Source organism: Anastrepha ludens, chromosome 5 (genome assembly GCF_028408465.1).
Source record: "Anastrepha ludens isolate Willacy chromosome 5, idAnaLude1.1, whole genome shotgun sequence".
Classification (NCBI taxonomy): domain Eukaryota; kingdom Metazoa; phylum Arthropoda; class Insecta; order Diptera; family Tephritidae; genus Anastrepha; species Anastrepha ludens.
In genome coordinates this window covers 22,467,119-22,483,147 of record NC_071501.1, presented here as the reverse complement: position 1 = coordinate 22,483,147, position 16,029 = coordinate 22,467,119, and the positions used below count along the sequence as shown (strand labels likewise).

The 16,029-nt window shown below is 39.0% G+C and overlaps 3 protein-coding genes across 6 annotated transcripts; 1 reads left to right on the top strand and 2 right to left on the bottom strand.

Moving 5' to 3' along the window:
• Positions 1–5,942: 5,942 nt before the first annotated feature.
• On the top strand, positions 5,943–9,250 carry LOC128863489 (FUN14 domain-containing protein 1B). 2 transcript variants are annotated; one of them, XM_054102678.1, is made up of 4 exons: positions 5,943–6,081; positions 6,156–6,338; positions 7,160–7,355; positions 8,853–9,250. In XM_054102678.1, exons 2-4 carry the CDS (start codon positions 6,187–6,189, stop codon positions 9,033–9,035), a joined length of 531 nt encoding a protein of 176 aa, XP_053958653.1. In that variant the 5' UTR covers positions 5,943–6,081; positions 6,156–6,186; the 3' UTR covers positions 9,036–9,250. The 2 variants fall into 2 exon arrangements, with proteins under 2 accessions (XP_053958653.1, XP_053958654.1); XM_054102679.1 differs by lacking the exon at positions 8,853–9,250 and adding an exon at positions 8,419–8,630.
• Positions 9,251–9,943: 693 nt separating this feature from the next.
• Positions 9,944–12,155, bottom strand: LOC128863488 (probable elongation factor 1-delta). Of its 3 annotated transcripts, none has more exons than XM_054102674.1 (4): positions 11,973–12,155; positions 11,553–11,837; positions 10,837–10,917; positions 9,944–10,631 (listed from the first exon to the last, which is right to left on the bottom strand). In XM_054102674.1, the coding sequence occupies exons 1-4, from the start codon at positions 12,063–12,065 to the stop codon at positions 10,002–10,004; spliced, it is 1,089 nt and encodes a 362-aa protein (XP_053958649.1). In that variant the 5' UTR covers positions 12,066–12,155; the 3' UTR covers positions 9,944–10,001. The 3 variants fall into 3 exon arrangements, with proteins under 3 accessions (XP_053958649.1, XP_053958650.1, XP_053958652.1); XM_054102675.1 differs by having other exon boundaries at positions 11,565–11,837; XM_054102677.1 differs by lacking the exon at positions 11,553–11,837.
• Positions 12,156–14,555: 2,400 nt separating this feature from the next.
• LOC128862760 (outer mitochondrial transmembrane helix translocase) lies at positions 14,556–15,950 on the bottom strand. Its single transcript, XM_054101466.1, has 2 exons — positions 15,690–15,950; positions 14,556–15,628 (listed from the first exon to the last, which is right to left on the bottom strand). Exons 1-2 carry the CDS (start codon positions 15,869–15,871, stop codon positions 14,659–14,661), a joined length of 1,152 nt encoding a protein of 383 aa, XP_053957441.1. The 5' UTR covers positions 15,872–15,950; the 3' UTR covers positions 14,556–14,658.
• Between the last annotated feature and the right edge of the window lie 79 nt (positions 15,951–16,029).

The following is a 16,029-nucleotide window of genomic DNA, read 5'->3' as shown; positions in this document are numbered from 1 at the left end:
GCAAATCGGTCAAATAGTTTTTGATAAATAATGATCACTGCGACGGTAATTTTTAAAAAACAACTTCGAGATAATCGCGTTTTCACGACAGTCGGTTCTGCGTTACCGAAACGACCCGGATTTATTTCCGGCCGGGGTGTAGAGCAGATCGCCTCCGCGTGGTGCACCCTGGATAGCGCCAAATAATCTGCGGCCTGAACGGCCTTTCCGACAACCTGAACGGTGACGACCCCTGCTTTCGTCTTTGGACCTTCTCTATTTTCTATACGATTTGGAATCTTTTTGAACCTGTGCTGGTGGTTGCGGCATTCTGCCACCTGAGTATGTTAGGGTGAAACTTAACAGAAATGGCTGGTGGGCTAATGCCGTAACCGCCCCCGTCCCGTTAAAACCCTGGCAGGCCTCGGAGTACGTTCCAAACCCGTCGCCATTTGGTTGGCGGTGTGGGTGCGGTTGAGAGGACTCCCGTCTTCGCGTCCGGTCTGGCTCTGAACGCATGCCTCATGAGGGCATGCGTCAACCCTCGCATGGCCTCCCTGCTGCGGCATAGACAACCATGAGACCTCTAAGGGACGACCACACTTCTACGGGCTTTGGATAGCGGCTTCGAGTGGGGACCCATTTAACATAAACATGAACACCAACGCAACAAACATAACAAAACAAACGACAAAAACCTTGGATGGCAGCGGGAACTCGGAACCGAGTCCTAAAACCATCTCTCGTAGGACAGGAGGGGCGAAATCGCCTCCCCGTAAATTCTCCCGGGGTCTTATCCTGAGGGCTGATGTTCCCAGTGGCAGCAAAATGTCGGAAGCGACTAGCAGAGCAGAACACGAGGGGGACCCTAAGGGGAAGTCGGAACCGACTTCCAGCAAGAACGTGGGGGTCACAAGCGGGAACCCGCTTATGGTAGGTAGGAGGCCGCAGGCGGAACCGACTGCGTCTCCTAATCTAGCAGTACTGGACGGGGTGGCCAGTACCAGCAAGGGGTCCTCCATCAGTTTTTCGGGGGCTTCGGGGTTGCCTCTTCGGGGACTCCCTGTTAAGCCTACACGGCAGAGAGGGCGAAGTAAGTGGTCCTTCTCCGACCTCCGTCTCGCGACCAAAATCCTGGAGCGCTACGGCGACCAAAATGCTTCTCAGCTATCTGAGAAACATTCCCAGACGCTTGAGTTGGCCAGGAAGGTTTTACGGAGGGCGGAAGAGGACAGAGGAAAGGGAGTGAGTGCGCCACAAGGGGATTCGGGGGTAAAAAGACAACGATCCCAGGAGGAGGATGTCCCCCTCGAAAAGAGACCCAGGACTGACGGCGGCATACCCAAATCATTTAGCGAAGTCGCTAAACAGGCAGGCCGTATCACTCTTGGAGTTATGGACAGCGCTAGGGAGGACGGCGCCATCTCAAGGGAGGAATGGAAGAGAGTGGCATCCGCCATCTCCGCTGTCTTCATGAGGGTAGTAAGGGAAAACCCTGGACCCCCCCCCTGCTGTGAGAGTGCCGGATGGCACTACGGCATGTTCAAAAGAATTCTTTGCGCTGACGAACGGTCGGCTAATATGTACAGGGCGGCAGTGGCCTTGGAGGGAGAGGTATGGAAGGGAGCTAAGCTGAAAGCGGTGGATAAAAAGGATCTACCTATGCGTCCGCGAGCTCGTGTCTGGCTTCCTTCCGAACCCTCTACCACCGAGGGAATGGAGGAAATCCTCCGCTACTGCAACCCGAAACTCCCCACGCACAACTGGAAGGTGGTTATGGTGGAGAAGACCGAGAGATCATATCGGCAAGCGCTGATTCTGCTGAATGCAGAATCTCTCGGCCCTCTCGCTGAAACAAAAGGGGTTATCAGCTATGGTTTCGAAAAGGTAGTCCTTAAGGTCTACCAAAGCGATGCCAGAGCGGATGCCTCTGCTCATCCGGAGGTGCGGGAGGAAGAAGGGCCCACAGCTGAGGAAGCTCCTGTGGACATGGAGATAGACTCCGTCACGTCGGAGGTTGACAGTGCTGGTGACGCTCCCTCACGACCAGGGTCCGTTATTAGCATAGGGTCATTCTTCGACAGGGCGGAGGAGGAGAGGCTTCTGGCCTCGGAAAGTCAGGACACCGACCTTGGGATGCTGGAGAGGATTATCGAAGATGATTATTCTTCAGATAAATCTTCAGCATTCTAAGGCGGCGTCCGCCAATCTACTGCTCCATCTTGAACAAGGTGGAGTTGACATAGTTCTGATCCAGGAACCGTGGCTGAGCAGCAGCGGCATTTCTGGACTCAGGACGAAAAGATATAAACTGATGGCGCATAGCGGGTTAGGTAAACCAAGATCTTGTATGCTCATCAGGAAGGAACTTAATGCATTTATTTTGCCTAATTTTAGCAATGAAGACATTGTGACTGTGAGCCTAGAGGGCCCTGCGGGGAAGCTATGGCTGATGTCGGCCTATATGGCGCATGAGGACGAGGTGGAGCCACCTCCGATGATGCTGAGGGAAGCCGTGGCAGAAGCGAGGCGCAGGAAAACCGGCGTTATTGTAGGGACGGATGCAAACTCCCACCATACCTGTTGGGGAAGTTCCAACATACATGCAAGAGGTGAGTCACTTTTTGATTTTATTTTAAACGAAGACTTGTTTATTTGCAATAGGGGTAAGGACCCCACTTTCATTACCGCAACCAGGGAGGAGGTGCTGGATCTTACTCTGGCCTCCTCCTCACTGTTAAACCGAATTTCCGATTGGGGGGTGCTTAACACCCACTCCTTCTCGGATCACAGGTATATTCAATTCTCTCTCTCTGAAACTCGTCCAAAAAGACCCTCCTACAGGAATCTGAGGAGAACGGACTGGGATACTTACGGCAGGAATCTGCTAAACCTTCTCCCCGAAGCACCCGGGGAAAACTTAGATCTCTCGGAGGGAGCGATCGATGATCTGGTGGAGATCTTCACCTCAGCTTGTAATAAGGCTCTTGAAAGCTCATGTCCACTTAGAACGCTCCCTAAGGAGGAGAAACCACCTTGGTGGACAGCAGAGCTCTCTGAGCTTAGGGCCTCGTGCAGGCGCTTCTTTAATAGGGCTAAAAGAATTAAGTCTCCCTCAGGATGGGAACTGTATAAAGTAGGACTTGGAATCTACAAGTCCGAAATTAGGAGGGCCAAGAGGGACTCTTGGAGGAACTTCTGTGGAAGCGTGGAGGGCTGTCATGGGTCTTCAAGATTCAGACGAATACTCACGAGGAGCTCGGCTCCCTTGGGATACCTGAGGGATGAATCGGGACGATGGGCGATGAGCGGCGAGGAATCACTAAAAATGCTTCTCGACGCTCATTTTCCAACGAATCCGGTATCCAGCAGCACCAGCTTGGGAAGTACACCAACCTGTCTTCAGAACCGGGGCTGGCTGCTGGAGGAGCACCGCTTGGCCTGGGCCATTGGCTCCTTCGGGCCCTTCAAGTCACCTGGTCCTGATGGCATCATACCTGCCCAACTACAGAAATCTGTAGTGGTATCATGCCGCTGGCTGAGCCCTATCTATGCGAGCTGCATAGCCAGGGGCTATATACCGGGATCTTGGAGGGCTGTGAGGGTTGTGTTCATACCCAAGGCTGGCAAGAGCTCACATGTCTCCCCTAAGGATTTTAGGCCAATCAGTCTCTCATCTTTCTTGCTGAAAACTCTTGAGAGGTTGATTGACCTACACATAAGAAGCGAAATTCCTCGGGGGCGTTTGTCGCACACCCAACATGCTTACTGTAAGGGCAGATCAGTGGAATCTGCTCTGCACACAATTGTTAAAGATATTGAGGAATCTCTATATCAGAAAGAACTCGCAGTTGGCGCCTCCCTCGACATTGAGGGGGCTTTTAATAACGTTCTCCCGGAGGCAATCACGAAAGCTCTGGGTAGGCTGGGGGTCGGAGCCGACCTTTCCAGATTTATCTACAGAATGCTCAGCGACAGAACGGTCGTGGCAGAGTGGACCGGGGGCAACACCTGGGGACAGGGCCTCGTTAACCTATTCACGGATGGCTCGAAGTTGGACGGTAGGGTTGGAGGAGGAGTATTCTGCAAAGAGCTCCCCATCAAACTCAAATTCAGGCTACCGGATTACTGCAGTGTGTTCCAAGCAGAGGTGGCCGCAATTAAAGAAGCAGCTGACTGGCTACTTACTTGCGTAACAACTGTTAAGAGGGTAAATATTTACTCCGATAGCCAAGCGGCCATCAGGGCCCTAGGCTCTATTATGGTGCATTCGAAGCTGGTCAGGGAATGCCTGGTCTAACTCTCGATTGCATCAGAATACTTCGACATAAAGATAATTTGGGTACCTGGTCACAGTGACATTGCAGGAAACTGCGAAGCCGACGAGCTGGCCAGACAGGGGGCCTGTGAGGCAATGTGCCCGCGAAAGGAGAGGATCGGGATCCCCTTGACAACCTGCGCTCTACTCCTGGAAGGATGGGCTATGCACCAACTCAGCGAACGCTGGGCAAGTACACGAACGTGTAGGGTCGCGAAGTCCTTCTGGCCACGTTTGGATAGGAGGCATTCGAGGGATATCCTGGGAATGACAAGATGTCATCTCTCAAATTTCGTGGGCATCATCACGGGGCACTGTCAGCGAGGTACACATGCCGTGAGACTCGGAATCACTTCGAGTCCTTTTTGCGACAACTGCATGGAGGATGAGGTGGAATCATCTCAGCATATGCTCCTTAGCTGCCCAGCCTTCGCGGGACTAAGATTCAAGTATCTTGGTTCTCATTTCTTTTCTGCGCCTGCTGATATAGCAGGTGTTGATAACAAAAATCTGATGAACTACATCAGCAGCATAATGAGGTTAACACAACCGCGGACTAGTCACCGTTCGTAGTCCACAATCACTCACCACTCCCCCATCCCTTCCCTTCCTCCCCCTTCTATGTCCTTAAATGGTATCACAAAGGCCGAACCAAACTATTTCGTCCAAGTGGGCCCTACTCTCTGGGCAACCATTATAACCTAACCTAACCTATATCCGGCCAAGGACTGTCACTCCAGCAGCATTCCCCGTATGTAAGTATGGGAAATGTTTATGCTGCTACAACAACAACAACAACGAGATAATCGCGTCTAAAGTTTTGTTTTTGCGCTTCCACGGTCTGTAACTTTCGCTCTAGTGCTCCGATCTTTATGATTTTTTGAATTTATATTTTTAAGATAATGTACTTTTAGAATATGCCATAAAAAATTTTCGATTTTTTAGTCCAACACAAGATATACAACCCCTTAATCGTACGACTCGGACTTAAATCCGGCCTAGGATCGTCTCGTCAGCAGTACTCTCCAAAAATGTATGATGAATGTTTTATCCTGTTGCAAAAATAATCTAACCTACACTTCAGCAACACTCCTAAACAATTTTCCGGACTGCCCAAAAGGGCATATATTTCTAGCGGCTACTAGCACCTCATAAAACATTCTGTGGAATTTTTACATTTTTTCAAACAGCATAAAACACTTGATCATTATTTTTAGCTTTGCATATATCCCCTATAAATACTTATAATATTTTTAGCTTGTGATATTTAAATTATTGACATGATTTCCGTATGAATCCGTAGCGGAAATTATGAAAACAATTCGAATACTTGCGGAAATACTGTTGCTGTAATTGTTATAATGGGTCTGTTATAGGAAAAATAATGGAAGTTATATTAAAGTGGGTGGTAATAAATTCGGTTTCTATCGGTATAAAAGATTCGAATGTCACTACTATTATTTTTATTGCAAACTTGTGACATATATGCCTCTGCATGAACGTAAATAATTATTTAAAACGTAAATAATTATTTTTTTATACATAATTACAAATTAGTAAATTTGATAATATTAATGGTGCAACCCTAGTTGTTCCACATTTATTACAACCATGTAAAGCTATCAGGCAACTCAATATTATTTATCGTTGCTTATCGATAATTTGGCATTTGCATCAATTGGAAGAAAAAATTGTTTGTAATAATTTCGGAAGAATATTTGGTATTCTGGAAAGAGTTCTATAGCCGGAATTCTACATTTTATCCAAAATAACTGCTCTGTCTGGTATACTACATTATTTTTTTAAGAATTTATTCATATTTTAATTACTAATTGGTAACTATCTATTATATATTCAGGTCGAGCTGAGCGAAAACAAAAAAAAAAGTTATGAGCGATTGGACGAAATCACACAAAAACGCAAATAACGCTAGAGTCGAAAAAATGACGGAAGACGCATCAAAGTTTCTAGGCGGTATTCTTGGTGATATAAGCTCAAGATCAGCATACACGCAAATTGCAATTGGAGCTACTTCAGGATGGTGAGTGATAATTATTTCTTGCTAATGCGCTTTATAAATTGGATATGTACGACAGATGTACGTCTGGGTGCAGTCGCGTTTGTCATAGGAAGCAGTCTAAATTAAGTGAAATCTTAAATAAATGACGTAATATCCAAAGTTTTGAAAAATTATATTTGTTTTGTACATGAGACAAACAAATTAGTGCAATACGTAACGTGCTAGCAATGATGTTTGTTGCTTACGCTAGAAATGATTCATCAAAGGTAGACAGCTTTTGAATAACAAACGATTTTTAGAGAATTGTGTTGTATTGAGAGTCCTTACTGAATATAAATTCAAGTCGTCCGACTATTATCGAGCAAACACTAAACACTTCATTTTGTTTTACTTTCTACGCCTTTTTTTAAGTTGTAATTACATTAATTGTTAGCGTATTTTTCTCCTATATTTTACAAACCATGTTTATATTAATTTCACTGGGCAAAATAGTTTGAATATACGGGCAAAACTTACTATATATGTATTCTGAAAGAGAATTTTAAGTCAGTCTCATGCGTACTCATGTTTTCATTTTAAATGTATTTGAACGTTACTCATACGACACGTACTACAAAGTATGAAGGAAACCAATTTTTGACACGACCGACCTACAAAACTTAAATTTTGTATTATTAATGAAGCCAAGTGAATATGATTTTTTCTACTATAATTTGAATTCAAAAACTTCTATCAATTTTTTCCCCTATTAAATGCGGCTTATATTCGAATAGAATACAAAAAACGTGATATAAATGTATGCTGTAAAAAACATTAAGTAATGTAATTTTGGTTTCATATAGGTTTACTGGCTTTGCAACAATGAAAATTGGCAAATTTGCAGCTTTCGCTATTGGCGGAGGCATAATTTTAATGGAAATCGCCCATCAAGAAGGCTTTATCGAGATTGACTGGTCTAAAATTACAGGAAAGCTCGATAAAGTCACCGACAAAGTTGAAACCGCTGTGACAGGACAAGAGAAGAATTGGATTGAAAAGGTGAGTGCGGCAGAAGAACATTTTAAGTTAAATTAACATAATTAAAAAGGCATTAAATTTGCAGTTTAATTGGCTATTAAAGTAAGGGCTTATATCGGCCAAATAAATTATGTAGCGTGCGAAAAAATCTCGCACTTTAATACACATATGAATAGGTTCGAAAAGAATTAAAGCAAGCAAGAAATCCGTCGTAGTTTGCACTGATAGAAAAATGTAATTGCTTCGAGGGTGTTTTACGGTTCACGGAATGAGCGCAATTAATTGAATTGATAAGTTTCTTTAATTTCTAATCGTTCAAAATATCATGCGGAAGCATGTCTTATGCGTAGAAAAAGATAGCTTTGAAGTGGTAGAACAACACTGGTATCAGTTTGAAGAATTGCTTTCTGATTGCAAAACATTGCAACTGTTATTTCAACCTGGCCTGCCCAAATCACCGTTTTCTACATTATAAAGAACTTATTATTTTTGTATTCTTATATCATGAAATTCTTCAAAAGAAAATGATATATTCAAAGTAAAAGTGAAAATAAATAATTTGATTGAAACCGTGGACCGCAAATACTGTCAAGCGTTTGAAAAAGCGAGTGCGGAACTTAATACTTAAATAATATAATTTTTATTTTTTTTTTTCATCACAACTTTCTGCTTTAGTTTTATGTCACCAATTTTTAAATTTTATTGAGAAAAATGTATTAAGCATAAATGTCCATACTCTAAACGGCGCAGCCCACACCCTACGCGCGTAGTTTTCACCATACCTGTGCAAATAATTGCATTGAGTATTTCAAATTTCAAACTCATCACAAAAAATGCATTGAATATTTTCATTGGAGATGTTTTTGCAAATCCTCTCCAAACAAGCTGTTTAATATTTTAATTAATTTGCTTTTGCCCTTCAGTAGCAAAATTGCAACGTAAAAAATATTTTCTTTAACTTCGGGATTCTTATACAAAACAGAAAAAATAATAAAGCTTTATAATTTTATTAGAATACTTAAAAAAAATCCATGTTAATAAAAGCAAGTCATAGTTGCAACTAATCGTATTTTTATTTAACCAGGGCAAATTGTTTATTAAAAACAACGCAGTTTTCACCGTAGCATTTCTTGGTGGTGCTCTTGTTGGAGTTGGTTGTGCATGAATTACTTTAGGATCAATGTTATCTGTAACAGATTGAATATTTGCGACCTCGATATTAGTAATTATCGTATATGCCTATGTTTGTAAAAGTTGTCTTCTTTGGCTTTGCAATAAATTAATCCAATATTTTAATTATTTTGTTTTTGCGTTCATTTATATAAAATGTGTAGACAAAATTGTCTATTGGGAGACTTTTAAGAAAATTCTACTTCCACTTTGTCACAAATTCCATGTTCAATTATAATAAAAATCATTACGAAAATTTTAAGAATTAAATATATCTTAGTTTCTCAAAATACGAGCAATAAAAAATATACATGATTTCTTTTGTTTTTTTTTTTCTCCACTTTTCAGACTGAACGCTTTGTCGATCGTAAACTTGATCGTGCAGAGAATTTATTAAAGTCAAAAACAAAGAAAGCTAAGAAGTGGTATAGCAAACTTATTGGCGACGAAAATGGACCCAAAGTAAACGATCTTCATATTTTCTTGACGGCATTTATAGGCGGAGTTGCATTAGGCGTAGCTTCGTCTTAAATGAATACTCTATATGACCTATAATGGTATCCTCATACCAAGATACTTCTCTCATTCATCACTTATTCAATTACTAATATTATTTAGTTTAACTGAGTTTGATTATTGTTACGAGAATATGATGTATTTGATAACCCAACAGTGCTTGCATAAAAGGCATTCGAACAATTAAATAAACAAAAACCCGAATAGTATTTAATTAAAAAAAAGATGGTAATTAAGGATTGATTTAACTTGTGAAGTTTCCAGGTAGGTAAGAAATATAAATTTAGTCTTGTCATAAATTCTGTGAAAAATTTTACAATGCATACGGCGAAAACAAATTTGCAGAAAATCGCCCAGCCGTTTGAAAGCTTGTGTAAAAGCAAATGGTGACCATTTTGTATAAAAATTACATATTTTTTTAAAGATATATGATTAAATAAAACTGACATCATCAAAAACAGTATTATAATTTCATATGTATCTATAACGGACTTGTAACAGAACTTATGGCAGGACTAAGTATAATTATAAAACATGGTGTGTTTGTCGCACTCAATAATTACAGCGATATTGCGATCCTGTTGCTTTTTCGTTGGTCTGTTGCTGATACTGTTTAGCTGCTGCGATAGTGCAGAAAACATTTCGCTCCGAAAGCGCTGTTTAAAAATATCGACCAATAACTTCGGTTGATTTCATTTTAATTTTGCTCTGAAACCAGTAAATGAGCAATAAATTTACCTTCAAAGTAATATTTATTAAATGAAAACATTCTACTGACGCGCGACATTAGCATTGTTGCAGAAATTGTGGCCAAAAGTGATGTTATCTCATAAAAAGTGACACTGACGAAATTATTGAAGCTCGAACACATCCATACTTATCTTAACAATCGCCGTTATATTTTTGAATCACACCCAATAAAATTAATTTAAACAAGATTTTTATTTATATAATCATTGCTTTTATATTAAGTTTATTAATTTAAATTTTATTGAATGCAGCAACGTCAACACTTTGAACGTATTCTTCTAGCTTTTCAATTTCTTCGGTTAGCCAATCAATTGAGACTTTTTCATCTTCAACAACGCAGGAAATGCTAAGCTTTTGGATACCAAAAGCGACTGGCACAAACTTAGAAGCGCCCCATAAGAGGCCATCTGACTCGATTTTTCGTATTTCTGTTTCCATCACTTTAAGATCTGTCTCATCGTCCCAAGGCTTAACGTCCAAAATTAAGCTAGATTTTGCGATGAGTTGCGGTTTCTTCGATTTCTTTGCGGCATAAGCAGCAAGGCGCTCCTCACGTATACGTGCGGCTTCTTCATCTTCTTCGTCTTCAGAACCGAATAGATCTACATCATCATCCTCATCTGCGGCCGCCTTTGAAGGAGCAGCTGGGGCGGGGACAGAAGCGGCTACGACAGCTTTATTAGATAATTCTGCATTAACTTTTTTCTCCAAGGCTGTTATACGATTTTGAGTTTCCAAGCACACCGATTTCAAGCTCTCCACCAACTGCCTTAGATCGGCATTGGCTTTCTCTATAACAGCAACGCGATCTAGGACCTCTCCAGACACTGGAGAAGTAGTCAGTGTAGTAATGCCATCCATCTATAAAGAATATAGAATAAAATATAAATATTCTTTACATTTGCTTTTATTAATGTTCGGTTCAATAAAAACTATACAATAAATAAATGGAGAACGGGTAGGTTTTGCAAATTTAGAAAAACACAATTATGATTAATTGTGTGGAAAATTGCTTTCAATTACTGTAAAGCTATGAATATTATTTGTTAGAAATATATATAATTACCTTTTCTAAAGAATTTTTTATGTGCTCTCTTGCCTTAGCGATTTCCGAAACTAGAGTGCACTGGCTGTTGGCAGCGGAACCCTTTAAAATAAGTAACATTTTTTGAATTCAAATTAACTAAGAAATTATTACTAACCACTAAAACATTTATTTTAACTAAATTTACCAAATGAAACATTGCTAATCGAAGCTAAATAAAACACTGCTAAACCAAACTAAATAAAAAATATAAACATTTGTGTGACTAACCTAACCAAGTTTTTGTGCAAGTACAAAAGAAAATAGAAAATTTCCCAAAAAAATTACTAACGGCCAAAAAAATCAAAAACACCAGTAAGACATTTAACCAAATTTGTGGATCTAACAAGCTTGGGTATAAATGAAAAGAAAACCATAGTTGACTCCTTAAATGCAACAGTGCAAAGCAGGTAAACTGCAAACAGTAAATTGAAAAAGTAGCCAGCCGATTGAGTTTAAACTCATGTGATAGGTGTGTCCACAACCCAATAAGAAGAAAATCGCAGAATTTTGCCACCGTAACTACGCTTACGGGACAAAATTCACTAATTGTTTTGTGCTTTGCGTTAATGCTTTTAGGAAGACAACCGATATTATAAATCATCGTTGTGCTTAAATACACAAAAATTGGATCAACATCAAATAAAAATAACAAGTGCTACTGAACGAAATTTCTATGACAAACAATTATTGCTAACCAACAAATCTACATTTTTCTTTGCCGTCTTATTTCTTTTCTTGGACTTCTCTCCACTTGGTTTAGACCCCACTTTAATGGCTATATCAATGGGTGCATTGAATTGATACTGAGAGCCGGTTAATAAGAGTCTTTCTTCGCTTTCAGAGTTTGTCGATATTTCTGTTAGTTTTGGTGTACATTCGTTCTTTTTGTATTTCATTTTTTTGCATTTCTTCTGCTTGGACGGGGTTTCTTGTACACCATTCAAGTGACCGTCCTCACTTAACTGTTTCACTTTTTCCTCCTATAGGCAGCGTGAAAAGAAATACAACTCCACGTTAGATGATACTGATAATTATTATACCCACACGTGTAACAATTATGTACAACATAAGCCATGGTATAATGGTAGCCACTTAATAATTTTTCAATCTCTTACCTCTTTGCTCAAATATTCGTAGTATTGGCGCTCGGCATTGTGGCAATTTGCCTTGTCCACCCAAAAACGATCTGCAGCTAAAGTTGTGGCCATTTTTAATATATTTAGAATTACGATGTCCGCAAAATTTACTGCAACGTTGATTGTGAGACGCACCACACACTTAAAGTGAGCTATTGTGAATATACGGATATCGAACAATGCAAACGATATATTTTAACGATTTCGATAGTTTTACCTTATATAGTTTTTACAATTGGCAATAAAAACCACATGAAAGTTATCGAAATTTTATATATAATATTGTCTTTAAATTAGAAAATCCTTTCAATGATAATTCAGTCTTTCAATTGAAACTTAAAGATTTAAAAGGTTAGTCTTCGTCGATTCGACGTTTTTTACGTTTTTCTTATCATTCGATAAACTTATTGGACTCTTTTTCTTTCTTGTTAAAATTTATTTCTTATTAAAAGAAACGACCTGTATGCCACATTTTTTGTACTAAAAAAATTAAAAGGGCTACCTCGGTACAACGGAAATTTGAGCAAAATACTTAAAATATCGTTTCCCTTTAAGGACTAACGAAGCGTTTATATATGTGAAATCCTTTTTTGGTAACTTCTAACTTTTTCCTGTAAAAGTGTGCTGCGTAGTCTGTAAAATCGGGCAAATCTAACTTTGATAAAACATATTAGTTTGGTAAAACAATTAATCCATTATTTTTATTCTTTTTTTTGCGCAAATGGTTTAAAATTTTTTTATGGTCGATCATTAGCTCTTGGGCGATGCGATGGACTACTAACACCCCGGAGTACTTCGATTATTTCTGTGATTTTATTGACAATTTCTTTAACATCAAAAATGCCCGAACGGAATAGACTCAACCAAAATTCCGCGTAATTAGCTGTTACAGTATCGACACCAGAGAACTTGACACCATTCACAATTTCAGCGGCCTGGCTTGCATTTTCGTCTTTATCAAAGACAAACTGTAAAATGTACCTAATTTTCTCTTTGCTGACTTCTATTGTTAACACCCTGTAACTCACAAGTGAATGGAACAAACAAATAACAGCAAATAATTTTTTTAACATGAAATGTCACCTTGACAACCCGCATAAACCTAAAATTGTTTGATCAATACTTTACGAGAAAATTATGTACTTCTTTTACCCCAAATTAATATTTATAATATGTTTCCACAGCACGTAATTGGCTGTTAAGTTTGGCAGTTCTTTTTCTTGTTCTCTGTAAATATCGGTTATGAGGGAAAACAGTGAATTAAAACATGGATTTCACTTTATTTTATAGTGAAGATTGTATTAATTTATTGCTTTTAATTTCCAGCAATAAGAAAAAGTGCTAACAGACCGGTGAAAGGGATTTGATAGATGTGGGTCGAAAAACAATAAACGAGTTGCGTGCTTGTGCGGTACCCATAAAGATAATTTGGTCTCCTCTCCCATTCTTCTCAGATGTTCAACTATCTCATCGACATAATAATTATTTCAACAATATCTTTTTTTGCTACCATTGTTATAAAATAATTTTTCATCGTTCTTATCAAAAGTTTGTTCACGTCGTTTTTTTGCTTTGGTTAGGCTTGCATATTGGTTTGACCGATGATTTCTATAAATTTGCGATAAAAATTAGGGAAGGCAACTGTTTGTTCGTAAAACGCAAGGTAATTGAGAATGATTTACTTACAAATGAGGTAATTCGCTCTAAAAATTTTCACGAATCGAATACTGAATGTGTCGTCTTCCCGAAACTGTTACTTTACTTTCGCAATTTTGACAAGTCGGACGTCAGGCTTCTTTCCAATACAAACGAATACATCGACTGTCAAAATCGCGAAAAATGAAGCAGCGGTTTTCGGAATGCGCCACCCCCGTTTCTGTATACTGTGGCACTGATTTGGCTGGAGATCACTTCACAATGACTAAAGTATATTCAATAAACAACAATTACCTATTTTCTCAAATATTTTGTTGTTTACTGTCATTTTTTTTAATAATGTACAATTTTATTTAGTTTCACCGTTTTCTGCTTTTGTTTGCCTTCAAGCCACCAAGTAGAAAAATAACACTTTAGCTGGAATGCCGAAGTCACCTTTTGTGGATTAGCCTTGGGCAGCCCTTAGCAAAAATGTAAATATTCGTTTGCTAAAAATCGATGAAAGGTCTTACCTTTTAATAAAAATTTTCGGTATTCAACTAATACGTAATAGAAAATATTTATGCAAGGAAATACTGATTCATGTATGCAAGTAGCACATCCACATCACTTATAAATAACAATCATTTTTAAAGGTCCCGTAAATTTGTATTTATTTAATAAAAAAAAAATATTCACCATTAATAGGCTTCCGTTTCCTTATTTTTGTGCCAAAGTACTTTTATAGTTTGTTGTCCATTCAATTATATATTTTTTACGAAAATTCACTCCTAAAAGTTTGTTTAGGATCTGTGCATTGTTAAAATTGTTTTATTTTATAAAACAAAATACAAAAAAATAAAAAAAAACCTAAAGCGCCAATAAGGAAGGTGTTTCAAGGCTAACAGTTTGATACAGATATACATATTATTTAGAACAATTTGGAACCTTTATCATTCTTGTGAATGTTTTATAAATGTAATACATGTATGTAACTTTCAAAACATTTCCATATACATTTAGTTAATATCTAATCTAATTCTATTCGATTTTCCATAAATAAATTACCGGTGTGCAACTTTGACTCCTTCATTTTATCATACGATTTAAGTAGATCTTCCATAGATATCGCGATCAGAGGGTTTCTTAACTCAATTGCAGCGTAAGCCGATGTAGATGGTTGTGCCGCTTGTTCACTTAATTGATTTTCATTTGTACGCATAAATAAACGCATTCGGTAAACTGAAGCATTCCGACACATTTCTCTTAAGTCCGATCCAGAAAATCCATTGGTAAGTTTTGCTAATCGATTAAAATCCACATCGTTGTGTACACATTCAGTTTCCAAAATAAGTTTCAATATCTGTAGTCGCTGCAGTTCGGTTGGAAGTCCAATATGAAATTGTGCGGGCATTCGGCGAATAATAGCCTTATCTAAATCTTGCGGGCGATTAGTAGCCCCCATTACAATTACAGTTGAGTTTGAATTAGTACTAAGCCCGTCCCAAAGCATCATAAATTGAGTTTTCATCATTGCAGTAGCCTCGTGGTCGTTTGAGTTCCGACTACGCAAGAATGAATCGATTTCATCTATGAAAATTATGCAAGGCTGAATTTTTAAGGCCAGCGAGAAAACTGCAGAAGCCAATTTTTGGGATTCCCCGTACCATTTATCAGTCAGGATTGCGACGTCAAGATTTATAAAACGCATTCCAGCTTCCTTGGCAGTGGCCTTTGCGATCAGAGTCTTACCACAACCGGGTGGTCCATGTAACAATACACCTTTTGGGGCTTGCCAAAGCTTAGATTGATTAAATAGATCTCGATGTCTGACTGGTAACACAACTGACTCCCTCAATTCCTGTATAACGTCGTCGAGACCAGCAATGTCACTCCAACTCACTGTTATATCAGCAGGCACAACTAAATGTGTGGCAATCATAAGCTCATAGTCATTAAATTGTTGGGGATTTACTTTGAAGCCACTTTGATCACCAAGCCTATAAAGTGTGCAAATTTTCTTTCATAAATATAAATACGCATTACTTAACTTATAATTACCGTTTCAATTGCTCTTCAGCTCGCAATTTAGCCTTCTTTTTGTTCTTACTAGTCGGGTCCAGTTGGTTCATCATCCATTTCACTGAATAAAATGTGATGACAGATGCAATGGACACTCGCAAAAATAGCTGAATGATTTCATTTCGTGATAACTGGGAACCACCGAAATTAAAGTTGTCCATCTTTCTTAAATATTGTGTAATTAAATTTATAGGCTCACAGCCTTTTCACGCTAGCGCAAATGACATTTGGATACATGATTTGAGAGATGCACCAAATTAACGATATATCGAGTTTAAAATATCGATTTATTATTTATGAAGGAAACAAGTTGATAGTG

Bases quoted from the DNA above. Each gene is read 5' to 3' on its own strand.
- LOC128863489 (XM_054102678.1), top strand. From the start codon at position 6,187: ATGAGCGATTGGACGAAATCACACAAAAACGCAAATAACGCTAGAGTC. The intron at 6,339-7,159 runs GTGAGTGATAAT...GGTTTCATATAG, and splicing joins ATTGGAGCTACTTCAGGATG to GTTTACTGGCTTTGCAACAA. The intron at 7,356-8,852 runs GTGAGTGCGGCA...TCCACTTTTCAG, and splicing joins AGAAGAATTGGATTGAAAAG to ACTGAACGCTTTGTCGATCG.
- LOC128863488 (XM_054102674.1), bottom strand. From the start codon at position 12,065: ATGGCCACAACTTTAGCTGCAGATCGTTTTTGGGTGGACAAGGCAAAT. The intron at 10,918-11,552 runs GTTAGCAATAAT...CTTATTTTAAAG, and splicing joins AGAAAAATGTAGATTTGTTG to GGTTCCGCTGCCAACAGCCA. The intron at 10,632-10,836 runs GTAATTATATAT...TATTCTTTATAG, and splicing joins TAAAAAATTCTTTAGAAAAG to ATGGATGGCATTACTACACT.
- LOC128862760 (XM_054101466.1), bottom strand. From the start codon at position 15,871: ATGGACAACTTTAATTTCGGTGGTTCCCAGTTATCACGAAATGAAATC. The intron at 15,629-15,689 runs GTAATTATAAGT...CACACTTTATAG, and splicing joins GCTGAAGAGCAATTGAAACG to GCTTGGTGATCAAAGTGGCT.